Here is an 18770-nt window from a genome sequence, read left to right as displayed (position 1 = left end):
TCTCGCTTCAGCACCGGCTTCTGGCTCCTGTCCCTTGGAATGACTCCACCACCTCCAGGTACTACCTTAATTTAACAAACTCATGATTATTTATTTTATTTTTTCTCTTTCTATACAACTTATGTGGTTTTTAAGTATTGTTGGTGTGGGAAAAACTATTTTCAATCAATTCATGTTTAAAAATTTTAATTTGTCTTTTATAATTTTAGTACGGCTTAATTGCATAAATATGTAACGTCGTCAGTGAAGTGCCGATGTATCCGTTTTTTCTTCAATTTCATTTTTTTGTATTTTCCACCTGGCATAATATTAGGACGTGATGTTGACAAAAATAATACACCTACTATAATGGGCTGGATTGATAACTCTTAATGCCCAAAAACAATAACATTTTGGGCTTTAACAATTACTTATTATAAAGCCCAACAATTAAAAAGGATGATGTCATCATCTTCTTCAACAATGAGCACGACCAAATCCAATGAAGGTATTCAAACCCCTACAGATCAATCAATTAAACATGACACATCAAATACCATTATTTTACATAACTTCGCTAAGGATCTAAAATAGCAACATTCACAAAAGTAAAGTTTCACCCAAAAACTCACTCCATATTTTGTGGCTCGCTTCAGCACCGACTCCTACCCCTGGGATGACTCCACCTACCTCTGGGATGACTCCACCACCTCTAAGTACTAACTCAATTTAACAAACTCGTAATTATTTCATTTTTATTTTCGCCCATGCTATACAACTTATGTGGTTTTCAAGTATTTTTGGTGTTGGAAAAGAACCATTTTCAATCATATTCGATTAAGAATTTTAATCGGTCTTTTATAATTTTACTAATTCTTACTCTCTCTATGTTTTGTGTCTTGCTTCAGAACCTGGGGCTACCCCTAGGATGACTCCACCTACCTCTGGGATAACTCCACCATCTCCAGGGTACTAACTCAATTTAACAAAGTGATTATTATTTTTTTCATGTTTATTAGAAGAAAAAAAATTATTTCGATTTTTTTATTTTTTTTCCCTGCCTATACAACTTATTTGGTTTTCAAGTATTTTTGGTGTTGGGAAAGAACTATTTTGAATCATACTCATGGTTAAGAATTTTAATATGTCGTTTGTTATTCCGCAGGACCTGTAAGCGTGGGCAGGAGCATCTGCCTTGCTTTTGTCCTGGGTATCGTTAATGTCTTTTTAGAGAGTGTTTACATTCTTTAAATTCGTACCAGGTCTTGTTACTAGGAGTGGTTTTAGCCTTTTAGGTAGGATTTGTAGCCAGCCTACAATTTCGAATTTGTTGTCTCAGTGCGCTCTTATGTTTTGCATTTATATGAATTATATCAATACAACATGGTGTTTTTAGCAACTCTTTCAGTAAACTAGCCACTAATTCTGCTTGATGTTTCTGCTCACAACGTTGACCCTCTTTCAATGATGTCCATATTTCAGTTATATCTTTGTAAGACATGATCATGCTCTGTTGTTTGGATTGGAGTTATAATGTTGTGTGTTGATCATGTTAAGTTTCCCCTCAAAGAAAACTTTTTGCAAGCCATATAATTATAATTTTGGCCCCTCTCGCTGCTAATTTTCTTAGTAGATAGTTATGTGTGTGTATGCTCGCGGGGTGAAAAAGAGATATTGTTTACTTAAAAGCATTGTCATCAAGTTCGGAAAAAAACGCGTTTAAAACCTGAGATATTGGCAAGGCGTCTGGTTTCAATTTAAAACCAGGGTTTTTCAAAAAAAACCCCCGTTTTAAACGTTTTAAACGCGTTTTCAACTTAAAAAACGTTTAAAACCCGAGATTTTGAAAATCTCCTTAAAACTTTTTTTTTAAAACTTTTTTTTTTTTTTAATCTAAAAAAGAAAAACAAGAAGAAAAAAAAAGGGTTTTGGAGTTTACCTTTTTGAAGAGTGGGCATTAGATTGACTTATTGAGACAGGTTTTTTATTTTGTTTTGGACTATTAATAATTAATTATAAATTTTAAAGTTATTAACTTATTTGTAGAACTTGATTATGCCATTATGGTTGGTAATTAGTAGTATCTTATTTAGAGTCGTGTTTTTGCTTGAATCTAAAACTTCTAGTATTTGGATGAGTAATGATAATTTGATACTTTTATGTATTTGAATTTTCTTTCATTTGTATTATTTTTATTTTTATTTTATGTGTCAATTCTTTTTTCCACTCTTATAAAAAAAATTAAATTCTTTATCTATTATATTCTTTATCATCGGTTTTTACCGTTTCTTGTACGTATTATACGTTTTAAACCCGTTTTACCATTTTAAACCCGTTTTTTATGCCCCACGTTTTTTTACGCTTTTTTCCGTTTTTTTTCCGAGACGTTCCGTTTCAAACACGAACTAAGTTTTTTTCAAATACACAGTTTTAAACCCGTACCGTACTTGGTGACAATGCTTAAAAGCAAGTGAACTCGTAGAGCCAGTCTGGTTTATTTTACTGTAAAACTCTTATGTCTATTGAATTGTGTTATTGGCAGACCCCTTTCGAAATTCGTGGTGTGATGCTTAGAAAGGTGAGCGAGTGAACTTCATGTCTATAATTGTGTCTCTGAATTCAAGTGTCTTAAGCTAGATTTTTGGGAAGAATTGGTTGAATCACTTTAGCTAGCTCAGTTCTCAAACTCAACTCATTGAGAATTCAATTTCAGTTGTTCCGTTATGCAATAAGACAATTGGTGCTCTATTGTCTAAAAGGACCAAGATACTCTACCCCATGCTTCAAGAATATTGAGTGAAGTATTGGAACAACTCTATAAACAGAAATATATTGAATAAGTTCTAATACTGAGCTTCTTACTGAAAAACAGCGAACACTCTCTTTCAAAAGAATGAATGTTTATTTGAGGGATCAGTGCGCTTAGCTGCAAACTGGGAATACAATTTCCAACTACCCACACCGCAGTGCCCACTATCACAAGCAGATACGATCTCAAAGCTGTTACACCACTAACCAACATGGCTGAGCCTCTCGACCTCTGAGAACACAGGGATAAACAAGAGTCAGCAAGCACCCGGCACAAAGTCCCATCCATCTTAATGCCCCCAACTTGGGTCAGAAGTTCTCGTTAATCATGCCATTTTTATGACTTGATACTCAATGTGGGGCTAAAGTCTGTAGCTACATGGGCCCAAATATGAAGTCGGTCTTTTAAGGGTTAATTAACAAAACAAGATAAACGAAGCTACTAGAAAACAGTGACTTTGGTCCGTTTCAGCTTATAGCGCAAGAAAACAAAAAGAAAAACTGTCAAACCTTGCAAAACCTCATTCTTTTTTTTTTTTTTTGCTAACCGAGTGTCCGGGCCAGCTTACACACACCTCGACTAATCGCGGGGCCCTGGTTGGAAATTCGACCGGGTACTGCCTCGCCAGTGGCCTTGAGGGGAATCAAACTAGTGACCATTGGAGAGCAAACCCAAGACCGGACCAGTTGTGCTACCCCTCAAGGTTGAAAACCTCTTTCTTCCACTCCAACAAAGAAAATAAAATGGACACAGCGAAGTTAATTGAATCAGCTGAAAGCATTCGTAGAATAATGTAAATTAAATCCATCAATATTCAAAGATCCTTCTCTCTCCTTCTTCCAAGACTATCTCTACAGGTACAATACCCAAAACACCATTCCTTCAAATATTTCACACTATTTTTTTTTTGTTTACAGTCTCGATGCTAAAATTCCTGGCGAATCACCACGTCCTCCTTACCCGGTACATATTTATTATTTATTTATTATAAAAAAAAATAAGATAACCCTAGAGGTTTAATATTTTGGACCCCGCGGATGTATTATATTTACTTTAATATATGCAGGAAACAGTGGAAAGCTATAAAATGGTCACTTTGGAGACAATATTGCTTAGTTTTCCTTTCATTTCCTTAGCTAAGCAAGTAAACAAACGCACCCACCATTTTGAAACAGTTTCCATTCCTTTCCTTTCCAAAGTGGACCACTCTATATATTTATTTCATTTCCTTTCCATTAGTTAAAATTTAACAAACAGGCCTTATACTCAACCTTTCAGATTTTTCTGAAATTATTTTTCCATGGGTTAAATTCTAATATGATATATTATTGCAAGAACCAAACCCTAAATAACCTTTTTTTCTTTCTTGAGGGGCAGCCCATATCAAAGGTGAATTTCACTTAAACCCTAATATTAGGACGCAACGTATAGTATCGATCAAGGTAAAGGGTCTCTCTCTCTCTCTCTCTCGCATGCTAGAAGAAGAAGAGCGAGGCAAATTTAGGGTTTCAGTGTACGTTGTCATTATCTTAATCTATAGTGGTTTATGCTTGCAATGTCCAACGATCGATGAAGGTTTAATATTATTAAGTTGCTCCACTACTCACTGTAGTAGTATTCTACTTTTCTTTTCTCTTTCGTGATTTTGGGAAATCCCTTCTGAACTCTCAACTATATATAATATAATGACTGCTACAATAATAAGCGATAATAATGAAACACTTTAACTTATTATAATAGTAATTCGATTCTCTATCGTTTAATTACTATGGATCATCATATTATATATTGATTAGAAAAGAAAGTTTTTAAGTTGGGTTTTTATAGTATTTGGCCCATGTGATAATAGGGTAATTAGACTTTGGCCCACCCTTAATTCAGTATTAGGTTTTCGCCCATCTAAAGTTTCACACCATCACTTCTCACATACAAAGTTTCTTACTTAATGGTCAACGAGGTCAAAGGTTAGTCAAAGGTTTGTATGTATAGTAACTTTAATATTTGTTTTTGTTTTTTTTATATGATATGGATTTAATTAGAAGCTAAGTTGTCTCGGTAGAGGAACTAAATGTCTTAATATTATTAGATTGGAAGCTAAGGTGTCTCAATAGAGGAACTACCTGCCTAATTATTGCACATATGGATTTTGTATTATTAGTTGGAAGTTAAGGAACATCGGTGGAGGAAATATATGCATTATTGATTATATATATGTATGTATAAATTTGATTTATATTATAGGACTACTTGTACCAGCATTGTTTATAATGTTGACCCGATTTGCATGTTTTCTTATCAGGTGTGTTCATAAATAAACATAGTCAATAAGTCTTGACATAATTAGTGTTGGAGAAGGTTTATTGCTACAGGTGGCTTGCATTAGCCTTTCAAGAAATATTGTTGATTGGTTTTCACTTTATGGTGTAATAGAGTTGAGATAAAAAATTGTATTTTACTTATTATTATAATTGAGGAGTTGTTTGATCATATTTGTGAATTTTGTAATAAAGAGGAGTGGTTTAGTGTCAAAATTTTACTGGTTTAATTGTTGTAATAAACAAAACAATGATGAGTTTTTGGAAGTTGGGAGTGTTTCACACCTCAAAAATCGAAAAGTCGGGAACAAATATTGTTATCTGATTTTGTCGAAATTTGAAGTGTGACACTTAGAAGAGTGAGCGAGTGAATTTCGTGTCTATAATTGTTTCTCTGAATTCAAGTGTCTTAAGCTAGATTTTTGGGAAGAATTGGTTGAATCACTTTAGCTAGCTCGGTTCTCAAACTCAACTCGTTGAGAATTCAATTTCAGTTGTTCCGATCTGCAATAAGACAATTGGTGCTCTAGTGTCTAAAAGGACCAAGATACTCTACCCCATGCTTCAAAAATATTGAGAGAAGTATCGGAACAACTCTATAAACATAAATATATTGAATAAGTTCTAATACCGAGCTTCTTTTTGAAAAACTTGAGCGAACACTCTCTTTCAAAAGAATGAATGTTTATTTGAGGGATCAGTGTGCTTAGCTGCAAACTGGGAATACAATTTCCAACCCACCCAAGCATGATTGCCCACTATCACATGCAGATCACGATCTCAAAGCTATTACACCACTAACCAACATGGCTGAGCCTATCAACCTCTAAGAACACATGGATAAGCAAGAGTCAGCAAGCACCAGGCACAAAGTTCCATCCCCTTAATCCCCTCCGCCCCACAACTTGGGTCAAACCCAATATACTCATGCGGTTCATGCCATACTCAATGTAGGGCTAAAGTTTGTAGCTACATGGGCCCAAATCTGAAGTCGGGCTTTTATTGGTTAATTAACAAAATAGGGTAAACAAACCTACTAGAAAATAGTGACCTTGGTCCGTTTCAGCTTATAACACAAGAAAACAAAAAGAAAAACCATCAAACCCTCCAAAACCACTTTCTTCCACTCAAAGAAAATAAAATGGATACAGCAAAGTTGAATCAGTAGAAAGCATTCAGAGAACGATTGTAAATCAAATCCATCAATACTCAAAGATCCTCTCTCTCCTTCTTCCAAGACTATCTCCACAGTACAATACCCAAAGCACCCTTCCTTCAAATATTTCACTCTAATTTTTTTTTGTTTTTTTTGTTTTGATCTCGTTTGCTAAAATTCCTAGCTTAATCACCACGCCCCTCCTTACCGGTACATCTTTATTATTTATTTATTATTAAAAACATAAGATAACCCTAGAGGTTTGATAATGTGGACCGGATGTATTATATTTACTTTAATATATACAGGAAACAATGGAAAGCTATAGAATGGTCACTTTGGAGACAATATATATATATATATATATATATTGGTTGGTAAGCGAGGTTTTTAGAGAGGTCAGCTACTCCTTTTCATAAATAGGAAAAACTTGTTACATCCGTACATATTGTTTACCACTAGCATCTTCATAGATAATTTTCTTTACATCCTCATAAAATGAGCTTGGAACTAAATCTATATAACTAACAGCAGGAATATTGTTTGCTAAAGCGTCTGCTAATCTATTAGTTTTCCTGTAGACATGAGTTATCTTGAAGTGTTCTAGTTGTCCCTTGAGTGTTTGGATCATTCGTATCATCTTTTCTGCTACCCATGGATACTTGCTGGTCTTGTTAAAAAATGAGATGACATTTGTTGAATTTGTACCTCGATTTTTTTAATACCCTTTCTCACTGCCATCCCCAATCCTCTCTCTAATGCTTGTAATTCTATCAGTGCTATGTTTTACTTATCTGAGCTGCCATGACTTGCCGCTATTACTTTTCCTTGATCATCCCGAAGCGCTACTGCCCATCCTCCTTCTGTACCTTTCAACGTGCCATCAGTGTTAAGGATATAAACTCCTTTGTCTACTTTCACCTATTTTCTCTGTTTTGACCCAATCTGTATATTCCACTTCTCCATAAAGTTCTGTGCCTCAGGTCCTGTCTCCATAGTGATATTCATTCCCATTACTCTCGTTCTAGGATCTCTCCACACTTCATCAATCACCTGGTGTGCATCCGCATTCTTGTTCTAAAAATGCGATCATTTTGTGTCTTCAAATCATATACATGTATGCATTCCACACAAGTCTATTTCCATCTTTTTCCCATCCTTTACCTCGTGTCACCATTTCAATCCACTGAATTTCTCCCTGCCATGTGCTATCCATTATTCGAACAAAACCCATTCTCCGTATTAGTGTACTCCACACAGTGTTTGCAAACGTACAATTGTGATTTGGAGACAATATATTGCTTAGCTTTCCTTTCATTTCCTTATCTAAATGATAAGTACCCAAAACTGTAATATTAAACCCCGAGAGACATAGCATTTTGGTCAATTATGTGTTTAATAATCATGTAATAATTATATTTTTGTACTTTTGTAGGTTTCCGCAGTTAACGTGAATATGATAATAAAACATGCATCAAAGTACGGGAATACTGGAATATTTGAAGTCTTCCCACTCAGCCCCAGTGAAGCCCAACAAAGCCTGACTAGAGCCGAACTTTTCCAAAGGAACAAAACCAAAGGCGAAGCGGGTCCATATGTAAAGAAGTAGCAAACTTTCAAGCTCACATCTTTTCAAACACGGGCCGACTTTCGCTAGTGAAACGCCAGAGCAAAGACAAAGAAAGTTGTAAAATGCCAAAATTGGCCTTTAATCGACACACCACGTGAACCCACTCTGCGGGCCCAAGAGGCATGACGAGTCAGTATAGGCAGGTAGCAAGTGATGGTCACAATTTTGTGGCCACCTTGCAAAAGGAAAAGACACGTACCAATTCAAAGTTTGAATTGAATTGGGCAAAAGGACAAAACATTAATTGAAAGTTTTGTTTCATAAACAAAACTTTGGAAGGAATACAAACAAGAAAAAGACAAAAACCAATTTAAATCATGTCAAGACAAAACTTTGTATTTCAAAGTTTTGAAGGATTTAATTTAACAAAAGGACGAAATAGATTAAAAGGCTTCACGAGGGAGACCAGCCTATATATATGTGAGTGGGGTCTTCAAAATTTTGCTTCAGCCTTTATGCTTTAGCTGTTGCTTATTAGTTAGTTTAGTTTTAGCAGATAGTTTAGCTTTCCATTATGCAGTTTCATTCCATCAATTTCTCCTTCCAGTAGCTTAGCAGCTTCAGTACTGTAAGTCTTTCTTCTTAATAAAAGTCATTTTTTTTCAAGTTTAATTCTTGTTCTGCATTTACTTATTTATTATATATAGCAAGTTTAATTATTCCTCCAATGACCATGAGCTAATCCCCCCACCCCTCAGGAGGAGGGTTATGCTGCTCATGTGAGAATCCGAATTGACACTTTAAATAATGTTCTAGAATCACTACTTATGAATTAGGTGTAGATTATACATCCAGTCCCAAAATGATTGAGACTGTACAAATTTGGAGTGTTGATGCTCCAGAACAGTCTCGCGAGAGAACCAAAATATCTCACGCGCGACTCTATGGTGTCAGACAGCTCTCCAATTTGTCCAACTGATGTAGAATCGAACCAGGAGCTGAAATGATATTCCAGAGATGAAATATTAGTTTAACTCCTTATGCTAGTAAGATGCGCTCAGAGATGCGTGTATTTCGCTAGGGATCAATACTCGACGTCGTCTCGGGTTTGTCTATGAACTCGAGACGGATTAGAGCTGTAGTAATGTGGTAGTATAAACTGTTGAAAATGATTCTTGCATGAGTACGATTAACCTTCTCCCTATTTCTCTATCTTTGTTCATTTATGCCAAATCATCGTTATTAATTTACGTTACTTGCATTATCGTTAATTTACTTAAACCAACTAAATAACTTAAAATCCTACTCACCAAAAGTTGTAAATCTAGTTGTAAACCTTGCCGATCCCTAAGGTTTGGACGATCCCTTACTCGACCTATCCTACTAAACCCACGTGAGTAAGGTAACTTGATTAAACGAACGACTATACGGACTTTGGACTTTGGACTTTGGTCTTCGGACTTCGGATTATGGACCTCGGACTTAAGTATAAAACCAAAAAGTGAGAAATTAACATTTTATCAAATGGCACCGCTGCACGCCGAAGGACTCTGGACATTTAAACGTAATAACGGGAATACATCAAACAAAACCCCCTCCCCTACCTCCTCATTTTTTTTATTTCCATTTCTTTTACGATACTAACGTATTACGTACCTGTTTGCCCCAATTTTTCTTTTTATACTAACATATATCTATGAACCATATCTTGTTTATGTTTATTAGCACAGTCTAAGTATTCTGTAGGAAGTTGAAGTACTGAACTGATAAAAGAGTCTCGGACGAAACTAAATTAGTAGCGCGCGAGACTAACCTGGAGATCAACACTCCGGTTTTCAGGTACAGGCCACTTTCTTTCTCAATACTATTTTGGACTCTCTAGTCTTGTTTATCCACCATCCAGTAAGTTCACGAGCTCGAGAGTTAATTCGATCGTTATACGAGGAATCGCGGGACGCCAGGTTTTGAATTCTTAAACTCCTCAAACTTTGTCGAGGATATTATTTGGTTGTTTGCTATAACCCGTTTTACCTCGCATATTTGTGTGTTAGTATTAGAACTCTGCATGTAAATGTGGTTCGTCATTACATCTTCATGTTAATACGATTAATATGATTCGAATATATTTGGATGTATGCATAATTTCAAGCCACTTGCTTAGAATATTTTTGTATGTGTATGTTACATCAATTTACGTACGCGGTATTCATTTGCATGAGTTCATTCTCGACATTCCCCTAGCTCACATATAGTTGCACGTATCGGTAGCTATTGATTATTGCATGTGTAGGACATATTTCTATTCACATATAAGTAATATAGAATTGCATGTGTATATTTCCTGTGTAAAACTAGCATGTGTTAATTGTATGTTTAGTTTCTATTTTAGCATCTATCTTTTTTAATTGCATGTTCCGTAATCACGTCTCCATAATACATTAATTACGTAAACTAAATAAATAACAAAATAAATAAATAAAATAAATAAATAAATAAATAAATAACAAAATAAATAAATAAATAAATAATCCTAATAATTAAAAAATTTTATCATAATCATCTTAACAATTAATACCCCGCATAATACACCATCATAAATCATCTTCCTATTCCATCAGTGACTAGGAAACTTGAAAGATTGAGGTTGCCTAATTAAGGAGCGTGCTAGCACGAACAACCCCCCTCAATTCTCCCAGGTGACCTGGCTGCTAGAATATTCACACGTTATCCTAGCTTACCTGCTCGAGTTAGCAACAGCTCAGGAAGACGTGTTTCACCTCCCTCCTTCCTTAGTTCTAAATCCTCATGTCATAATTTGTTCCTTATGAGCCTTGAATTAAAACTTGTGTTTGTATGAGACTACGGTCTGGTACTAATAAGGAATTATAACTTACATATTGTTGTCGGAAATACAATAAACAACTGTTTAAGTTATCTCCTAGACATAGTTTTTCCTCCGTAAACCAACCTTGTCAAGTATCTCCGTTGCCATTATCTCCTTAATTATGGCCCAAGAAAAATCCCGGTCGAGAAACCCCCTTTCAGATTTCTATCTTGCGCCTTACAAGAAAGACACGCTTCTCGCATTAAACTTGATGAGATTGCAGGAGATTTTTCGTGATTCCGCCAAACACTTTCGGTTTGTTACATTTTACCATGGTCTAGACCATGAAAACCATACAATCACCTTCGTCCGAATGCAACAAGTAGTCACCACTTTCCGCCATCCGACCGTTACTAAACGAACAATTCTTGCTTAGGTTATTTCCCTTCACCTTAGGCGATAAAACTTCGGTTTGGCTTCTCAGAAGAGCCGCCAATCCATTAACACATGGGCCAAACTCGCAAGCATTCATGATAAAGTTTTATACTCAGAAGAAAACTACAAAAATGCTTGAAGATTCAATTCTTTCACCAAAGACCCACGGGAATCCTTTTCAGAAGCATGGAGTAGATTTACTAATCTGCTTTTCGAATGTCCCCATCATCAACTCGACGGCCAGATTAGTCCGTTCATTCCTTTAATGGTCTCTCGACCATCAAAAGGAAACATTAGATATCATGAGCGGTGGTTGTTTCATGGACAAAGGCGCCATTCTTGAAGCATACACTTTTTCTTGAGAGCGAGGCTTCACGAAGCACCCATTGGGGTAACACTGATTCTTCCAGATCTTCTAAAGACACTCCTACCAAAGTTACGTCTATGTTCGAGGTCAAACCCGATCCGGAATTAAAAACTCTATTCGAGTTCATAAACATAAAGGTCGATGCTCTTTTGGTTCAAGTAAATGATCAAAAAACCCAAAGAAGTCATGGCTGCCAACGCTTCCCCATGTCCTCTTTGCTTAAGTCCTGAGCACGCCGATTCTTATTGTCCTTTGGTATACGAGTGCCCTCCCCAACTATCTGAAGAGGCTTGTGCTTTCAACATTCCTAATGCACCTTGGCGACAACATCCGAATTTGGCTTGGGGCCCTACTACCCAACAACAAGCTCCTTCGGGTGTCAACAACGCTCCTATACGACCACCCGCGAACTATAATTCCTACCGTCAAGGAAATCCTCTGCAATTCCAACAAGAGCAAAGTCAATTTCCCAACAACGCAAATATAGGGAACCAAAACAGCCGCAGCCTTGTTCCCGCTAATCAAGGATATGGCTACCAAAATCAACCCGTAAACAATAACCGTGAACTTGTTCCTACTGCTCCACTGGTACAATCCACTACCAATAAAACAGCTGAAACTTTTCTGACTTACATGAATCAACAGAATCAAATCCTAGCATCTATCCAACAGTCTTTTCAGCTGTTAGCACAAGATAAAGGTTAAAAGGGCGTGTTTCCTAGCCAAGCAGTTCCAAACCCTAAGCCCACAAACACTGCCTTTGAACTCAACAATACACCAGGATCTAGTAATCCCAGCTAGGGTGAGGTAAATGCAATCACCACTCTTCATTATGGCCGAACCATAGATAATCACATACGTATGCCAGACGTCGAATCGACGAAAGCCACGACTGACGTCCTTCCAACTCCTATCTCGCAACCTATAGCAGACGGAGTTATTCCTTCCAAATCTACACCCACGTCCCTAGGAAAAGACGCCACTAATCCATATGTGTGATTCCGCCCAAAAGCTCCATTCCCTGCCCATTTGGCAAAGAACAAACCTGACGAACACTTCGATGAGATCCATGAAACCTTCAAAAATTTGACCATAAACCTACCTTTTCTAGATACGTTTAAGCATTTGCCCAAGCATGCCAAGTTTTTAAAGGACATGTGCACCACCAAACGACATACGAATGTTCCTCAACAAGCATTCCTCACTGAGCAATTTCCCTCGATTACTACAACCAATGGTGTGGTTAAATACAAAGACCCAGGTCGACCAACTGTACCATGCACGTTGGCACTACACCATAACAGTCTATTTGTAATGGATATACATCCGTTACAAAAAATATTAGTAACGGTTATTTTCCGTCGACACAAAAACGTGACAAATATTAGTAACAGATATTAGTAACGGTTATAAAGTGTTAGTAAATTTACCAACAGTTAGCAAATGTTACTAAACTTAATTTCAGCAACACTTATCAACCGTTAGTAAATTATTAGTAACGGTTATTAATTTTATTCTTAATTCATTTCCAACAAATAAAAGTGTTAGCAATTTCATTGGTAACGGATATGTAACCGTTACTTATTCTTCCATTAGTAACGGATACCCCACCGTTGCTAAATTTGAAAACATTTGAAAAAAATATATTTAAATATTCTTGCCCTAATCATTCCTGCCACTTGCTTCTAGCATACATATATCCCACATATTATACATAACCTATCCATCCCACTAAAAACTTAAACATACACTTGGGTACTATAACGAGAAAGAAAACACTTAAACCAAACATACTCGATAATTCATTCATAAGTTGCAGTCTTAACTTTGATTACATTTTATTCAACAGTGAGATAATAACCAAAAATATAATAACAAATAGTAAACTCATTAAGTCTTTTGTAAACAAAATACATAGATAGAATATGTCCTAATAACTCTGAAACGAAACATTTTGATCTCTCACATTGTCCTTCCTCTAGCAACCATAAAAGTCATCGACACCTGCAACCAGACCAGTGACACCAAAAAGAAATTAAGAAAATAGAGAGAATCGATACATAGTAGTAAGTAAAATTTGTGTAAGTTAGATTCAACAATAAATATATTGTAGAACAACCAAGAATATAATAACTAGTAAAATAAGTCTTTTGTAAACAAATAAGAACAATTTCACATAGGCAATGAACGAACCAAGTACTATATTAGATCAGGTGACAAACTCTTGATTCGAACCGTTAGAAATGAAATGAAGCCACAATTTACCATAAAAGATATTTAACTATGTAGCCATTGTATGAATATATTCAACATAGAAATTTGTTTATTTTGGATCCATGCATACACTTGGAATTCTATAAACTCTTAAAAGTCGACATATTTTCCACTGTTAGCATCTTTAACAAATCAATAAACAAGATGAAACAATACCCAATTTATAATCCAATTAGCCATAAAGTAGAGACATCCAAGAGAGCATAACACTTACTTTGGAAGATCTAGATCGTCAAGTTCATCGCTATGAGAGCTACCGCCACCATCCCCTCCTTGATAATTAACATCTTCTAGCTTATTCTTCTGTTTCTTCCATTCACTGATTCTCTCTTTCGACGCAATACTCCCATAAGTCCATAACCATATACACCCAAATCTTTTTTAAGACCTAATGGTCTAGGATGCACTACAAAGCTAACATCACTAGGTGAATTAATAAGAAAGGATTAAATAAAGAATTGTAAAATACAAAGAACTTACATGATGTACACACAAAAAGGAGATCATCCTTATAAGGAGATGATCCTTATAAATAAAAAAGTTGATTCTTATGAAGAGTATAGGCGTATAGCTTCTACGGTTCCTTATCTTAAAAGGAGAACTTGACAAATGAAGGAGAACCTGTGTATGTCTCCCGATTGGACTTTAGCCAAATAAAGTTGTTTGTTCTCATTGGGTGTGTCTTTGTCATAAGTCATAACATACTGTTTCTCGAGCTTGCCACTTAATACTGTTTGTAGTTCCATCTAATGTAAAGAGAATAATTACATTTTGATACTTAACATCTGAACATGCTTAGAGACTCCTTTCCAAATCTGATATTATTATTTTTTCTGAATCTGATGTTTTTTTTTCTGGTTAAGTAATATTCTGAGAATCTCACTAGATCTAAAAAAATTCTTACTCTAGTAGTTGTTGCCATTATCATCCGCATGAAAACAACTAGGAATTTCAAATGAAAATTACAGAAAAGTTTTCTAGGACAGCACATGAAAGCAAGCAAAGTAGCTTCCCAATCCCCAAGAATGGTAATCCCCAAAGAAATAAAAATAACAAGAAAATCAAGCAAAGATTTTAAGAAAAAGTGAAAACAAAACATATCCGAATGCACCTAATGAAAATATACTCGGTCAGATGATGGTACCTAAAAACAGCATGTGTACTGCAAGCATAAACTTCCCTAGCTCCCTCTTTATGCAAGAGCTCTACACCTTTTGCAATAGTCCCTGAAGAAGCAAAAAAAATATAACATTTTTATTAAGAAACAACACAACAGGTAAGTATTTTAAAGATAACAATAGAGAGCATTATCAATCAATGACTCCCTAATGTATACACTAGACAATGAGTGGGTTGAACCCGTGTTGGATCTACCTATATCCATATTTGGATGAAACTTCCTCAGCTAATCCGAACTCAGATTATGGTGCAACCTGAATCCCAAAACCACAACTATCTTCAATTTCTTATACTTTTGGTTTATTTTATGACAAAAAAAATCAAAGCGTTTACTCTTTGGAAGACTTTGAAACATGAATAGACGATGGAGAAGCCAAAATTGAAAGAAAATATTTTGTAACATCAAAAGTTGAAACAGTTGCTTCCGATTTTGGTAGAAGTGGTTTCCAGTGGTTGCAACTGGAGGGAGGGGAGTTGTTCTTAGAGTACGGGCCTGAGAGTGGTTGACAATAGTCTACACTCCGATAGTGAAAGTGGGGTATTCTCAGACTAGGTAGAGACATGTAGTTAGGCTGGCCAAATTATAGCTGATGGATTCCCTCTGGTGCTGATTTAGTCAATTGGATATACACACAAAAAGTAAATATGGTATCAACAATGGACTTTTGTGAAGACTAACTCACCAGCAGTGTCAATCATGTCATCCACCATGACCGCTACTTTCCCTTTAACATCGCCAATCAGATTCATCACCTGCAAGGTAAGAAACAGATCTGAAGATGAAGAGAATATCTCGCAATACAAGAAAATAAGATAAAGTGAAAGAATCTAAGAAAATGTTCAAGAAACATCAAAATGTTCATAGACACCATCTCAAAACGAATATAACAACGATCAGGGTAAAGCAGTAACTGCTTCAAAAAACATGCACTTAAATCAATCGGACCACTAGCTTACTCATAGCATGTATACAATATTGTGCAATCGATAGTCTCCATCACTAAAGCATACTGAACAGGCCCAAAAAATTAAAAACTACTTCTCAAGAGAATGTAATTATACATTTGTAGAAAATGAGAAAGTACGTGATAAATGAATCCTATTACATTTAACCAATCCAAAAAAAAAAAAAAAAATAGAATAAAAATAAAAATAATCTACCTCAGCTACATTGTGTGCATGGTGTCTTTTATCCACAATAGCCAAAGGTGCATCTGATAACTTCTTAGCAAAAGCACATGCTCTAGCAACCCCGCCAACATCTGGTGAGACCACCACCAAATCATCGGGGAGCATATAGTCTTGCTAGCTAGGTAGTCAAGAATCACAGGCTACAAGAGCATATAACAAACACAATTTCAGCACTGGCCACCAAAAACAAATCTCAAGAAGAGAAGTAAACATCAACAGCCGAGACAAATAAAACAAAAACCTAAAACAGCAACACTCAGTGATTTTTTACTGTACCAAGTACAAGTGGACAATTTTCTAGACTAGTGACAATCTTGCTTTATCATTCATAGATTTAAGATATGGTCAAAACTCAAAACTAAATCTCCAAGTCCTCAAATAATTTTATCTTTTAATCCTTTATGTGCCTACGCAAAGCTCAAGGCATTTATCAAGTTCCACCTAACTACTTTTGTTCACAACTAGTTACTCCTTATAAGATTTTGATTCATTCGTTTAACAAATTTGGTTGACCTAAGTTTAGTGGGAAATACAAAGTCCAATTAGATTTATCTAACAATCTCAACACCCCCAACTCTTTTTCCTTCCTTCTAATGCAAATCGGATGCGACATAAAACAAAAGCTACCAACAAAGTAAATCCGATTTGCTACCATAGCTTAAAACTGTCCAAGTTACTTCAAAAATCTACTCAGGTGTAATGGAAGATTGATTCTCAATATCAGTGCTGGTTACTAAAAAACAATACTAAAAATGAGACACACCTCTATGAAACAAGTGACTATTGAGCAAGGTGAGGGTCACTCAAATTCATGGAAATTATATAAATAAAATTAAACAAACTTAAATAAAGATTTGAAAAAAATACCAAAGCAAGTGAGCATTCAACATTCAGCAACTAACCGTAGAAACATTCCAATCAATTAATTTCATATCAATACTTTGCAAGAGAAGCTTGCCAAAATAAAAACACACCAAGGCAAAACTATTTTACACTATTTCACACATGGCAAATAACTAAGTTTCTGAAAACATACTAGTGTAAGTGTTTGCTTAAACTTCCTATCAATTGTAAGCCTATTGTTTTCGAGTAGAACATGCAGAAAATTATCCAATATATAATAACTTCAATAATTCTAGCAATGTGTAACACTTGTTGGATTAAAATTGTGTCCTTCAACTCAATAGTGTGTATGTCTCTTCATCTGAAAAAACTAGAACAACACGCATGCCCTCTTCGATATCAGTCGGAGAGACTTTGTCACCAAGCCCGACAACAAACAGAACAATACCAAAGAAATATTCCCTTCTTTTCCCAAAAATTCCTTCAAACATGCACACGATTAATAATTAAACATAAATTATGTTTCCAATTTTCTTAACATTCATAACATATTTGGCGTCTTTAGTATTCGGGTTAATTTTCCTCGTGCATCTTGCGACCTGGTCAGGAACACACACAAGTTGAGAGATGGGTACATAAAAGCACTTGACATTGCACTAGAAAATATAGTAGAGACATAAACCTGAAGAGGCTGCTCCTCATGCATCATTTTCTTATCAGAAACAAGATTCCATTGAGCCGGAGTAGCAAAACTTGTCTAATAACACCATCTAATACGCACAAAACATAACCCCCACATTAGCAAATAATTTCAAATAACTATTCAACAACTTAATTACCTTATCAGGAGATGTTTTCCAGAAAATTAAGGTAAGAAGCAAGGCATGACACATATGAGTATCTACAATTTCTCAATGACAGTACAATGCTAAGAAACAACACTAAACATACTACAAAATTCCCCAACACAATAACACCAATTAAAGTTTGCATTTTTAGAGAGATCGAGAGTTACCTGAGAAGATATTTAAAGCTTCAAACTTTGATTCAATCCCGACTTGAAACTAAACAAACAAGAACACAAAATTATTTGAAGGCTTCAAAGCTTAGATTCCTAACTTCAAACAAATTTAACTTGAAATTTGATACCTGAATTGAAGAACGCGGTGGAGGTATTTCGGAACGAAGAGATGAGCTCCTGGGCTTTTTATTTTTTGTCCCTTTATGTTTTCTATTTTGCTGTTACAAAATAGGAAGAAGGGAAAATGAAGAAAAAGAAAGAGAAAAGGAAGAACAATGCCGGCGACGGCAGTGGTTTTCTCTTCACTTATCTCGCCGCCTTTTTGTTACTGAAAGGGTGTGAGTCTGTGAGAGCTAAACGTGAAAATGAAAACATTTTCACCCACTTTCAATTGTTTTCATTTTTTATTTTATTTTTCTGCATAGGTAACACTTAATTATCCGTTACTTAATATCAAGTAATTGTTACGAAAAAAAATCAAGTATTTGTCTTGAGAATATGTAACGGTTGGTAGCATTTCCAACGGAACAAAAGTGTGATAAACTTTGTAACGGATGAATAAGTGTTAGCAATCAATTTTACTATATGTTGCAAAATCAGTGTTATGGTGTAGTGTGGGCAACAAGTATACCGCTACCGCACTTTTAGACCTAGGCGCCAGTGTTAACCTACTTCCCTACTACTTATTTAAGCAGTTAGGTCTTCATGAATTAAAACCTACCAATATGACTCTGCAACTCGCGGATCGCTCCATTAAGTAGAAAACATCATAGTTAAGGTCCAAGATTTTTACTACCCAGTTGATTT

General features: G+C 35.6%; 1 protein-coding gene and 1 long non-coding RNA gene across 9 annotated transcripts; one reads left to right on the top strand and one right to left on the bottom strand.

Annotated features, from left to right (window-relative positions):
- Nucleotides 1-440: 440 nt before the first annotated feature.
- LOC147494440 (uncharacterized) lies at nucleotides 441-1404 on the top strand. The gene is made up of 3 exons (XR_015199683.1): nucleotides 441-695; nucleotides 888-948; nucleotides 1145-1404. It is a non-coding gene; the product is annotated as an uncharacterized LOC147494440 (long non-coding RNA).
- Nucleotides 1405-13234: 11830 nt separating this feature from the next.
- Nucleotides 13235-18384, bottom strand: LOC147494439 (ribose-phosphate pyrophosphokinase 1-like). Of its 8 annotated transcripts, none has more exons than XM_086568823.1 (8): nucleotides 18092-18384; nucleotides 17958-18006; nucleotides 17625-17712; nucleotides 16070-16239; nucleotides 15592-15661; nucleotides 14874-14955; nucleotides 13944-14143; nucleotides 13235-13459 (listed from the first exon to the last, which is right to left on the bottom strand). In XM_086568823.1, the coding sequence occupies exons 4-7, from the start codon at nucleotides 16202-16204 to the stop codon at nucleotides 14020-14022; spliced, it is 411 nt and encodes a 136-aa protein (XP_086424949.1). In that variant the 5' UTR covers nucleotides 16205-16239; nucleotides 17625-17712; nucleotides 17958-18006; nucleotides 18092-18384; the 3' UTR covers nucleotides 13235-13459; nucleotides 13944-14019. The 8 variants fall into 8 exon arrangements, with proteins under 8 accessions (XP_086424949.1, XP_086424953.1, XP_086424947.1 ...); XM_086568827.1 differs by having other exon boundaries at nucleotides 13944-14135; nucleotides 18092-18352; XM_086568821.1 differs by having other exon boundaries at nucleotides 13944-14152; nucleotides 18092-18347.
- Nucleotides 18385-18770: the final 386 nt, after the last annotated feature.

The sequence above is a fragment of the Coptis chinensis genome, chromosome 6 (genome assembly GCF_015680905.1).
Source record: "Coptis chinensis isolate HL-2020 chromosome 6, ASM1568090v1, whole genome shotgun sequence".
In the NCBI taxonomy this organism is placed as follows: domain Eukaryota; kingdom Viridiplantae; phylum Streptophyta; class Magnoliopsida; order Ranunculales; family Ranunculaceae; genus Coptis; species Coptis chinensis.
This window is presented reverse-complemented; position numbering and strand designations above follow the sequence as displayed.